We start from the raw sequence: 12,165 nt of genomic DNA, 5'->3' as shown, positions 1-12,165 counted from the left end.
AATAAAAAAAAAATTAAATTAAATTAAAAAAAATAAAATAAAATACTGATGGGCATGTGGTTCAAAGAAACAGCTAAGAGACCAATAATAAACTCTTAACATTTGTGGACTTTTCTCTGCGTGTGTGTGTGGGGGGGCATACACGTGATTGCATGTGAGAGTGACTGGCAGGCAGGGGCGAACCTTTGGCATTACACTCAGGAATTGTCCGCCTCTCAGTTAAGATAGGGTCTCTCACTGAGGCTTGCTAATTAAGCTAGTCTGCCAGGTCAACAAGCCTGGGGGATCTGACCACCTCTACCTCTCCTGCTGATACTACACATCCCCTGTGGCTAGGCTCAGGTGACTTTTGACAAAGCTGCCAAGGCAAATCATAAGGAACAATCCGATATCTTTTACCCCTTACTGTGTAGCCAAAGCTGGCCTTAAACTTGTTATCTTCCTGGTTCAGCCTCTGGAATGTTGGGATTACAGCGTGCACCACTAGGACTAGGTTTTTCCTCTCTTTTTTCTTCTTTCTTGTGTAGTGCATGTGTATGTTCACGTGTGTGTGTGTGTGTGTGTGTGTGTGTGCATTTGTGTGTGGGTGTGTATGAGTCCACTTGAGTAGAAATGTGTGGGGTCAAGAAGCTGACATTGGGATTTTTTTTCCTCAATCACTCTCCACCTCATTTTCTGAGACAGTCTTTCTTGGAATTTGAAGTTGACATTTAGGCTAGACTGGCCAGTTAGTGAGACATCTCTGCACCCTATACTACAGTGTTAGGGTTACAGATGTCCACTGCTACTCCCAGATTTCACATGGCCACTGAGGATGTGAACGTAGGTCCTTACGCTTGTACATCAAGCACCTTACTCATTGAGCGATCTTCCAGCCACTAAGAAGAAAATGAGAAGGGCTGGAAATATGGCTCAATGGTTAAGAACACTGACTGCTCTTCCAGAGTACCCAGGTTTGATTCTCAGCACCCAGATAGCAGCTCACAACTATCTGTAACTCCAGTCCCAGAAGATTCAATATCCCCTTTTGGCATCCACAGGTTCCAGACATATACCTGGTGCACAGATGTATGTGCAGGCAAAACACTAGACACAGAAAATAGATTAAAATAAAAACAATGAAAAGAAAATGAGAAGGAAAACCACAGATTAGGATATAAAAGTTGCAAATCATAAATTTGGTAAATGACTTGTACTAGCAGGTTCACTGAACTTAGAAATCTCAATTAGAAGACAAATGACTCAAGGTTTAAGAGGCAAACACATTTGATTACACTGCACCAAAGAAGATGTATGAATGTCCACAAAACACATGAACATATGTTTTCATACCACTATTCATTTGGGAAATGCGAATCCACACCATTGCACATTCCACTTCGACTACATAATGGCTACAATCAAAACATCAGATAACAACAAATATAGGCAAAATAGGGAAAATGGAGCTTCATTCATTTATGAGGGGGCTATAAATGATATATGCCCCTTTGAGAAACAGTTCTTTTCAGTTTCTTAAAAGTTAAACATGTCCCACATGGCTATGTATGCCTGAAATTTCATCACTGTGGAGGCTGAGTTAGGAGGATCAGGAAACCAAGGTCATCCTGGGCAATACATAAAGATGCTGCCTCGAGGTAAATAAACAGGTCCGGGAATATAGCTCAGATGGTAGAGCCCTTGCCTGGCATGAGCAAGGCCCGGAGTTCAAGTTCAATGCCAGTATAGCAACCAAGAGAGAAAGAGAGACAGAGAGAGAGTGAGACAGAGAGAGAGTGAGACAGAGAGAGAGAGAGAGAGAGAGAGAGAGAGAGAGAGAGAGAGAGAGAGAGAGAGAGAACAACAAAACAGTAGATACACTTAAATTTTAGTTGATGGATGAATGGTTCAACAAAATTTGGTAGATGTATTCAATACAATGCTTATATTTGAAAAGGAATAAAATTCTGAAAAACGATTAAAAAATTAAAATCATTTTGCTATGTGAAGAAAGTATGCACAGAAGGACTAATATGCAATGTCATAAGTACTTAGGAAAGTAAACTACATAGATGTTGAAAGGAGAATGGTGATAACTATTAAATTGGCACAAGGATTACAGAGTGCTATGATGGCGAGTGGGGATGGCTGCATAACAGTGGAAATTCACTCAAAGCCACCGAGACGAACACCTAGAAATGGCTAAAGTGAGGACTGGGGCGATGATTCTGAGTAAGGAGTTGCTCTGCAAGAAAGAGGACTTGAATTTGGATTTCCAGGACCTGTGCAAAACTAGTCATCATTGTGAGTGCTGGCACACACTGGGTGGGGGAAGCAGAGACAAGTCAGTCTAGCCAATCAATCAGTAAGTTCTGTGTTCAGTGAGGGAGTCTATCTCCAAAAGTAAGGAATGGGGCAACAGAAGAAGACTCCTGACATTGGCTTCTGGACTTCACACGAGAATATACAGAAGTGTCTATGACAGACCACACCCCTCCACACACACTTCTACATGTCTACATTAATATCTCTAGAAGCATTACTTATAAAACTATTAAAAGGAAATAATTCATGGTTCTATTGATGAATATAAAATGTATGTCCATTTCTCTATAGGTAAAGTCTATGTACACACCCATACACTAAATACATACATACATATGTAAGAATGCAGATACTGTTCATCAATATAAAAAAAACATGAATGAACTTCAAAAATACAATGCTGAGTGAAAAGGGAAGATTCAAAAAGACAATATATTTTATTTAATCAATTTAATGTTTTAAGTTGAGACAAAACAGGGCTGTGAGTGGCAACTGCACCAAACTTCAATGGGCATAAGAGTTTGTAGGGAAAACAAAGAGAGGCTGTAGGGAAATGGAAATACTCTAAAATTTAACTGTGGTGATTACTGCATAGCTCTGTACATATATTAAATCTCACTGAATTATTTATTTATGAGAATGAATTTTATGATATATACACTCTGCCTCAATAAGCTGTTTAAAAATAATTTTCCAATTGTCAGGCTTGTAATCCTCATTAACTTAGTAATAACAGTTGTATTGAAATATTAATTCACATCTCATACAAGCATACATTTAAAGGATATAATTCAGTGGCTTAATGATGTTTAGCATCTTCATAGTTATACAAACAGTAAGCCATTTCAGAACTCTGTCATTAGCTCTCTTCCCCACCCCCAATCAGTCATCTTCTAGCTCCCATTAACCTTTCATCTCCTTCCTCGGTCTACAGATTTGTCCATTCAGTTCCTGTACAGAGACCACACAGTGGGTGGCTTTTCTCACTTAACATGCTTTTGATCACACTCAGGTAAACAAAAGGCAAAAGCAGTGTACTATGTCGTAATATGCACTGGTAGTTCCTTATTCTATTTTAGAGATATGGCACATTTTATTTATCTGTTTGTAAACTGGTAAACATTTGGGTTATTTCTGCATTGGAGCTATCATAAATAACAATCCTATGAGTATTTACAGACATTTTTTGTTCACATGTTTTCATTTTTCTTGTGCATATACCTAGGAGTTGAAGTGATGGGTCCTGTAGTAACTTTTATATCTATGCTACAAAGGCACTTCTAGACTGTCATTCACAGGGGCTGCTACAGTTTACATCACCATCAGCAGTGAAGAAGATTCCAGTTTCATCCTACGTTTCTTATTTAACATGTTTTATCTTAGTGGGTATCGACAGGTATTTTCTTGTGATCTGTGTTGTCATTTTCCTGATAGTTAATGATTCCAGCTGAACATCTTTTAATGTGTCCTTGGTCTTTTGCATATCTTTTAAAGACATTTCTATTTAGATCCTTTGACAATTTTAATCAGTTGTTTAACTTTCTCTATCACTGAAAGTTTCTGCTTTTTTTCCTAGATACAAAGCCCTTATCAGACCTACGATTTATGAACATTTTCTTCTTTTATGTGAATTGTCTGTTTACTTTACTGTATCCTTTGCCCTGAAATCATTCACAAATTTCAACCAAGTCCAATTTACTTATTTTTCCTCTGTTGCTTTTGCCTTGGTGTCATATTTAAGAAACCATGTTCTAATCCAATGTTGTGAAAGTTTAAGCCTATGTCTTTAAAATGTTTTATAGTTTTAGTTCTCATATTAAGATATTTGATTTATTCAGAGTTAAGTTTTGCATGTGAGGTTATAGCTGATGATTTTAACAGCAAACATGGGGAGACCTGGAGGACAGATGAGAAAACCATCTTCCGCATGGGTGATAGATTGGATGCTAGTCAGGACCACATGTGCTTGCATGCAATATTCTCTCTGATTAAATTCTAACCAATGGAATGAATGCAAAATGAATTTATATAAAGAGATCTAGATCTTATCATTTATAAAAATGAAATACCATTTACTCCCCCACTCTTCCCTTTTGCAGGGCATACCTTAGGTACATTGACATTAATAAGCTACTTTTGATCATGTAGATGAAGAAATTTGCTGAAATGATTCTCATATGTGACTGAATCTTAGAATCATAGAGAGTCTTCAATGAAGTACTGACATTTGGCTTTTGTTGTTAGTATTGAGACAGCAGCTCATTATACAGTCTAGAGTAGCCTGGAATTCAAAATCCTCCCACCATAGCCTAGTACAAGGATTATAGAACGGGCCCCCGTTAACTTTGGATCTCACCTCCAGACTTTCAAGGAAGTTGGATTGAGACACAGCCTAGAAATCACAGTGTTAAATGCTGTCTCAATGAATCTAACACTTACCCAAGGTTAAGAGGTCTGGTCCAGGAAATCTCTTGAGCTTTGAACACACAGGCAAGCATCACCTAGGCCAGTGGTTCTCAACCTTCCTAATGCTGTGACCCTTTAATACAGTTCCTCATGTTGTGGCAACCTCCAACCATAAAATTATTTCACTATTACTTCATAACTCTAATTTTGGTACTGTTATGAACTGTAACATACATTTGTGATATGTTGGACATCTGGTATGTGATGCCCAAAGGGGTTGTGATCCAGAGGTTGAGAATCAATTTTAAGCAAACGTAACTTGATAGCTCTAAGTCCATGGATGCCCTGTTCAGTTGATCTGAGGTCAGTGTTAACAATGTATATGTATAACAGGTTTCCTGGTATCAAAAGGATTTGGAAGTGAAAGGAAATGGAGCAAAGTACCTGACGAACTGGCTGAATAAGGCTGTTGTGTTCCTGATGATGCGAGCAGCCTGGGACTCCTCCCGCTGGCACCTCTGCAGTGTTAATCCATCATCCATGTGGCCTTCCTGATGGAGTATGACCTACCCACCGAGCACGGGAACAAGTCCAGGTTACACATCACTCCACAGCTGGGCCACCCACATTTTCTGTGGTGTTTCCTTATTATTCCTTTCCCTCACCAAGCTCCCCTGAGTCCATTTTGAAAACGGGACATTAACAAAGTTATTTTGCCCACATGCCCTATTACTGACATGTGAATTATTCCCACAACCTGGTGGTTTGATGAGAATGAAATTTTATGTGCCACCATGGTATGAGCTACAATAAATTTCTTGTGCCTGGATGGCCAATTTGAAGGAAGAAAACATACTTTTGTAAGGGATATTTTTTTTTTCTCTCTTTAAAATGAACACAGAGGCTGACCGTTGGAGAAGGGGAAGCCACTTGGTTTAGACCATTCTCCTTCATATGTAAATTGGGCAGGAACAATTCAAAGCAGAGCTCCCTCCTGGGATCAGGTTGGATTTCTCTACTGAAGGTCAGCTATGGCGCGCTGGTGAATGGCCAGGGAAAGTTGAGTCAGTTAGAGTGTGTTTCTTATGGAGCTGATTCAGAGCATGGGCTCACAGATCAAGTGCCACCCCCCCCCCCACTCCCAGTCCTGTTTGACTACTTGCCAGCTGCGTGACTTCATTGTAATTTGCTCAACAGCTTTGCTTCCAGATCACCATTTGCAAATGGGTGTTTATCTTGTAGGGCTGTTTGGGGGATTAGGTGATTTACATATAAATCAAAATGACTCTTGGAAAGTAAAAGGTGCTCAAAGGATGTTTACTATATGGGCAATAATTACTGATCTTTGTCCAGTTATGAGAAAAGCTAGTGGACTACTGATCACCAAGGACATCATGGAACTTACTTGGACAAAGCTAGCAGCTTTAGGAATTCGCTAGCTCGTCCTTTTACCATGGTTCAAGTACCTGCAGGTGCTAAGTGAGAGGATTTAACCCTGGCGTGAGGTAAGATCAAATCCTATCCTAAATTCCTGAGCAGGGAAACACCTTGAGGATATGAGGGACCATGTAGGGTCTTTAGTTTGCAATCAAAGCTTATTTTCCTTTTCTTGTGAAAATCTCTTGTATTTTTCTTCTTTTGGTCAAAACCTAACTCATTATGTTAGGTTATAATTGTATAAGAAGTAGTATACAGGCTTGGAGAAGTTTGTGTTTTCCTTATAAAGAAACTTTTCATCCTATGTGTGTAGTGAAGATTAAACATTACACAGGACGCCTAGCCATTGGGTTCCCCAGCTGTTAGACAGTATTACTTTTCCAGACTTCCTGGTGTGTGGCTAACAATGTGCAATACACTCCTATTAGGTGTAATTTGTGTTGCTCCTGGTTTTCTAGCCCCCAAAGACCAATATTCTTAGGGTTCTGCTTGTTCAGATAACATGCAAACTGGACAGCCAAACCAGAAAGTAATGAGGACTGAGAAGACTAGTTATAATGTGGCTATTTAAATGTCTAATTGATCTCTAGGGCCAGGCCTTTACGTCATAATTCTCAAGGAGGTACTCACAATGCATAGGAACTACTCCTTTTAACATGAGTTACTGTTTGTCAATTTCTGATAGTCAATTACTGATTGTCCTTCCTGGGTTTTATTCCTTTCACACAGATCTGGACATTTTAGAGGGAACACTTGACCTGTTCTTATGAAACACGGCATCGTTTGCCTGTCAATGGCTGAATGTTATAATTCTATATAGAAGAGGTCTCTTCTAAATTTGTATACATGTTTTAGCGGTCTATGGGCAGGAAAGGACACACTAAATCAACATCTTTGCATGTGGACCAAGTCCCTTTCCATCTAGAGGTTCAGCCTCAAACTCACAAATTCCACTCCAGCATTACCATGGATTGTAGTAAGTGCAGAACACCAAACAGATTGTTCAGATATTCTACAGAGGACTGCGATAGGCTGCCAGAGAATGGGGTTGGGCAGATGTTCTCAGTTTTCTCTAATTCTCAGAGTGTATCTCTCTGTCTTAGAGTGGCCTCACTGGAACTCATTGAAAGTAGACTGTACTTCCCAGGGCCATGCCAATGTGTGAGACAGTTACTGCCAACTTCTGTCTCCTTAGGACACAATCCTGTCTGTTGCTGCTTTGTGCTTGTCCATCACAGCTGTGAACTCCGGTTTCTTGTCTTGCTTACACAGCCCACAGAGGAAACTGCATGTAGAATTTCAGACTGTGTCTACAGCTGCCTCTACTTGGGAATGTTGGTCCTATAAATCCCAGAAATACTGCCGGACCTGTGTCTATATTCTATTTCTCCACCACAGTAGAGCCAACCTAAGACCTCTCTCCCTAGTCTATGGATCTGCAATTGTGGGGAGGCAATAACACAAAGATCAAAGTGGCTGTTCTTTCATGTCCACATACTCTGCACTAATAAGCAGGGCTCGCATTCAAGGGATCTTGGTTGGTGAAACCTTCCTATTACCATATAGTATGATTCTAATATCCTATAATAAATATCATTTGGAGACATTATCATTATTGCTTTAGGCCAATATGGTAGGACTATAGTCTATAGGGCTTCCTGTAACCTTATTCTGGGTTTGCTTCACTATCTAAATGTGCATTTTGAAAGGATTTTCCAAGAAAAACAAACCTTTGGCATCAGTTCTCTGGCTCCTATAAAAAAGAATTACTATTATGGCAACTCTCTGCACCTCGGTGTCTGTAGCCTCATTGTTATGCAAACTGTATTTTCTCCACAGACATTCTAGAAATTCTCTGTCTTATGAAAATAGTATAATAACTCTATTATCCACTTAAATGAAGGAAGCAATGATGCAGATAATCTCAAAATAGTGGAACTACTGAGAGTCATTAAAACTGGGTTTCAGAGTGAATCCAACAAGCTCCAGCTCTTCTACACAGAGTTGTCGTGTATAGTACACTCGAGAAAAATGAGAATGGGGTTACAGGGACCAAATTAGCTTAGTTTATTGGAGAAACTAGGCATAATCTGTCACAGAACTACTCTTTAGATCAGTAATGGGTAAAACAGAATCATGCCCACCTGGTCCTCAGAATCACGTCTACCGTCTAACTGGACCCACTCAATGTGAAACAACCCCCGGGACAAGACTCAGACACTTCACCTTTCTCTTCAGAGGTCCGAGGCGGGAAGTTTTGGCATCTTGTGCTTTGTAGGTGACCCAAAGGCCACTGGCTACATGCTGGACAAAGCAGACAGAATCACCATACTTGATTTCTGGAACGCCCATGCCTTCCATATCTCTCTTGTGACTGGAATCCGATTTCTCCTTGATTTCCTATTCCACACACAAAAAGGGAAAGAAACAAACAAATGTAGGCATGCCTGATTACATAGCAACTCAATATGGAAAACAAAAATTTGTGCAGAATCTGTAAGACCAAAAGCTTTCATCAGAATAATCATGATGACTCCAAGTCAGGCGTTTAGAAAGACTGGCTTCCTTTATCTGCTGTTAATTGTAAAACCAATGCACTGAAGCTTTTGGCCACTTTAAAGGTATTTAAAACCATGGAAAAGGAAGCAGTTGGTAGGTTTCTTATTCTCTGATTTTATATGCATCTTTATTATATTTTCACCTCCCTCATCCTAACAGATATGTTAATGACTTTTAAGCGGTCAGTTAATTCATTTTCAGTGATTGATATCTTCCATAATTAAAATGCTTATCTTCCACAAATACTATAATTCAGGAGCTTAAAAACACCATCTGTGAATATCATAGTCATAACAGCCAGACATAGAAACAGTCTACATGTCTATAAACGGATGAACAGATAATGAAAATGTGATATATTTACACAGCAGGGTACTATTTAGCTGTTAAGAAAAATAAAATTATGAAATTAATAGGTAAATGGATGGAGCTAGAAGCAATTATTATGAGTGAGGAAACCCAGTCCCAGAAAGGCAAATGTCACATGATTTTTCTCATATGTGGATGCTAGTTTTGAATCTTCAGATACGTATATTTCATTTTGAATATCTATAGAGGTCAAAATATTAGTGAGGAAAATAATAGAGAAGAGGTTAAACTGGAGTAGGGGACACAAAGGGGTAGAGAATATGGGGAGGGATAAATACGACTAAAGTCATATGGAACCTTCTACTATGGAAGCATGTTCACACACATACAGAGAGAGGGGAGAGAGAGAGAGACAGAGAGAGAGAGACACACACACACACACACACACACACAGAGAGAGAGAGAGAGAGAGAGAGAGAGAGAGAGAGAGAGGAGACAGAGTGAGAAAATACAGAGAGAGGAAATACATGTTAAAGTGGAATTACTCTATAATTGAGGTGACGATGTCCCTACTAGACACCGAGGCTAACAAATAAAAAGCCCAGGAATTAGTTACCTTTTAGAGTTGTTGGTCAGTGAGTTTCCACAGACCTCCCCCTCAATAACTGGGAAGTATGGGGGGTGTTGGATACTATTAGAACACATTGTATGAAATTTTAAAAGAACTAATAAAAAGGTAAAAATAAGTAAAGAGGAAGTTTTTTTTTTTAACATGTTAGAGGCACTATTGTGTTTTAAGGTAAATTTGTTATTTGTATATTAGTCTCTCTCTCTTAGGGCTATGCTGAAATTGGGATCCCAGTGGCCTTCTGTTAGAGGCCATTGTCAGCCTGGGGCACTATTGGGAGGTGGTATAATGTCAAGACAAGAGCCTGGTGGGATGGACTTAGGGCTCTGTTGAAGACAGAAGCATCCTAGACTCTTGTTTTGCTTCTGGTTGGTGTGGGGTAAATGCCTTCTTTATCATTCATATCAGGGAATTCTGAAATTATGAGCCAGACTCACCCATTCTCCTTTCAGCCTTCTCTAGTGTGTTTTAAAGTGAAGGGAAGCTGACAAGTAGCCACCTTCGTTATGGTCACAGCCAGTTTCATTCCCCAGTGTCCACTAATTCCTTCCCCCCGCCCCCGTCCTCTAGTATAGAAACAGGACTTCTATGCTAAGTAAGCCCCCCCCCACCCCGCGACAGCCTGATGTGCCTGCCACATGTAATAGATCCCGATGCATAGCAGCTTTGTTTCTTTCCTCATCGATAGGGCCTCTCTGGCTGTGTTCTAACATTCTATGTCCATTTCTCTTCTCTATCTTGCATTAAACTGCTCAGCTGTAAAAGTCATTATCTGCGCAGCACTTTGAATATTTTGCAGAATCACAAATGTGGCATGCTACTCCCTTTGATGGCAACAACACCCCTCCTCTTCTTAATGCTGGGCATCGCGTGGACTGAGCCCTTACCAAGCTCAGCACCAACTTTAAGTTCTTTACAGGGTCAGGTACTAACTCTTCATAGCAAAGCCTCGGATGGGGCTACAGATATTGTCCTAGTTCTACAGATGAGAAAAATGAACAAAATAATTTGCTTAAAGTCACTCAAGGAGTAAATGCCAAATGCAGTCAAGAAGTCAGGCAGGATCTGGGAGAAATTGGGGGAGGCGAACCATTAATTAGACTATATTATATGAAAAGATAGTTTACAATAAAAATATAAAAAAAATTAAAAAGAAATCTACCTCTATTTTAATAAAGATAAAAATTAACAACAAGGGGATGAAGTTAGGAGAGAGAGGTGACTGGGGTTGGGTCATGAATGGAGTGGGAGATGGGGAGGGGGAGGAGATGATCAGTATATATTGTATATGTTTGAAAATGTCAAAGAAAAAAATTAAAAAGTAAAAACAAAATCATGTCTAGTCTAGCGTCTGTGTTTTCTCCATTACTCTAAATGGGACTCAGCTTTCAGTTCCCCCTTGAGATGTCACTCATTTGGTGAAGATAGTTAGTGTCCCTAGCTGCATCTCCCCAGCGTTGCCTTGATCATCTGTTAAACATTTAGCATCCTGTAACAGATCTATGAAAGGAATCAGGGCAGTGAATTGTGGATCCTTAACAGAGGACTCAGCACCTATATTACTTATGGAATGCATTGTGAGGTGGCATGTATTACTGAGTGATTATTTTCCTTTCTTGTATATTTATTTTCTACTTCAGCTCTTATTTCTTTTCCTTCAGACTTTCATAAAATGAAAATCAGCTGCTTTATGCACACATAAAATATCAATTTGAGTAGTATTAATATTTCATAAGAAGCTTTTTGTTTTAAATATGTACTGAGACACTAGCTAGAATATTAAAAATACCTTATTTCTCAAAACGAACATATTAAAAAGAAATGGATTTCTGATTTTGTAACACACATGGGTAGGAAAAATGGATTTGATCTATCAGGACTTTCCCTATAGGTGATTGGTCAAGAATGCATTTACTCTATGAAACAATGGACAGCTGATTTCCATCACAGAAATATCCACAGGCCTATAGATGTTCTAGCCAGTAACAGGGCTTACGAGATGTCAGAACTTTTATCTGCTGCCTACTCTCTAGCTATAGTCAACACACTAAAATAGAAACAACACAAAAGACAGCTGTTATGTGGTAATTATACTGATTTCTAATTGCTTCTGGTAAAAATAATGCATATTCTCAACTAGCAATTTATTTTGTCATTTTTTTGTTTATTTAAATATGGATTTTCGAGTTTTAAGCTCCTACTCTAAGGCTACCCACCCAGAGCAGTGAGTGCCTGCCTACCGGGCAGGCCTCAGGGTCCCCTGTAAGGGAGCCCGGGCACCTTCAGCTCCTGTGCCAGGCTTCCTGTGCTCTTCTGGATACCGCCCCGCCTTGCTCCGTCCATCTTTTTGTCACCAGATCATTGGGCCACCGGGTTGCTGAGGAACCCCATTGGGACGGACGTTCAAGTTTTGGTGCTGAGGAGTTCATCTGGACGGGAACGGTTCCTGCTTCTACACTGAAGAGATACACCCAGAGAGTCAATCACAGCAAAGACTGGACCAAGACACCAGGCCTCTCCTG

The 12,165-nt window shown here is 39.7% G+C and overlaps 1 protein-coding gene across 1 annotated transcript in view; it reads right to left on the bottom strand.

The window, feature by feature from the left end:
- Ryr3 (ryanodine receptor 3) overlaps window positions 1-12,165 on the bottom strand; it is a 571,876-nt gene that overhangs the window by 267,128 nt on the left and 292,583 nt on the right. The window contains exons 12-13 of the mRNA XM_026787730.1: window positions 8,374-8,547; window positions 5,155-5,276 (exon numbers count right to left, since the gene is read on the bottom strand). Of these exons, the coding sequence (XP_026643531.1) occupies window positions 5,155-5,276; window positions 8,374-8,547 (296 nt within the window). The remainder of the gene's footprint in view (window positions 1-5,154; window positions 5,277-8,373; window positions 8,548-12,165) is intronic.

Source organism: Microtus ochrogaster (assembly GCF_000317375.1).
Source record: "Microtus ochrogaster isolate Prairie Vole_2 chromosome 14 unlocalized genomic scaffold, MicOch1.0 chr14_random_1, whole genome shotgun sequence".
Lineage (NCBI taxonomy): Eukaryota > Metazoa > Chordata > Mammalia > Rodentia > Cricetidae > Microtus > Microtus ochrogaster.
The sequence above is the reverse complement of the archived record's forward strand: the minus strand, read 5'-3'. Positions and strand labels throughout refer to the sequence as shown.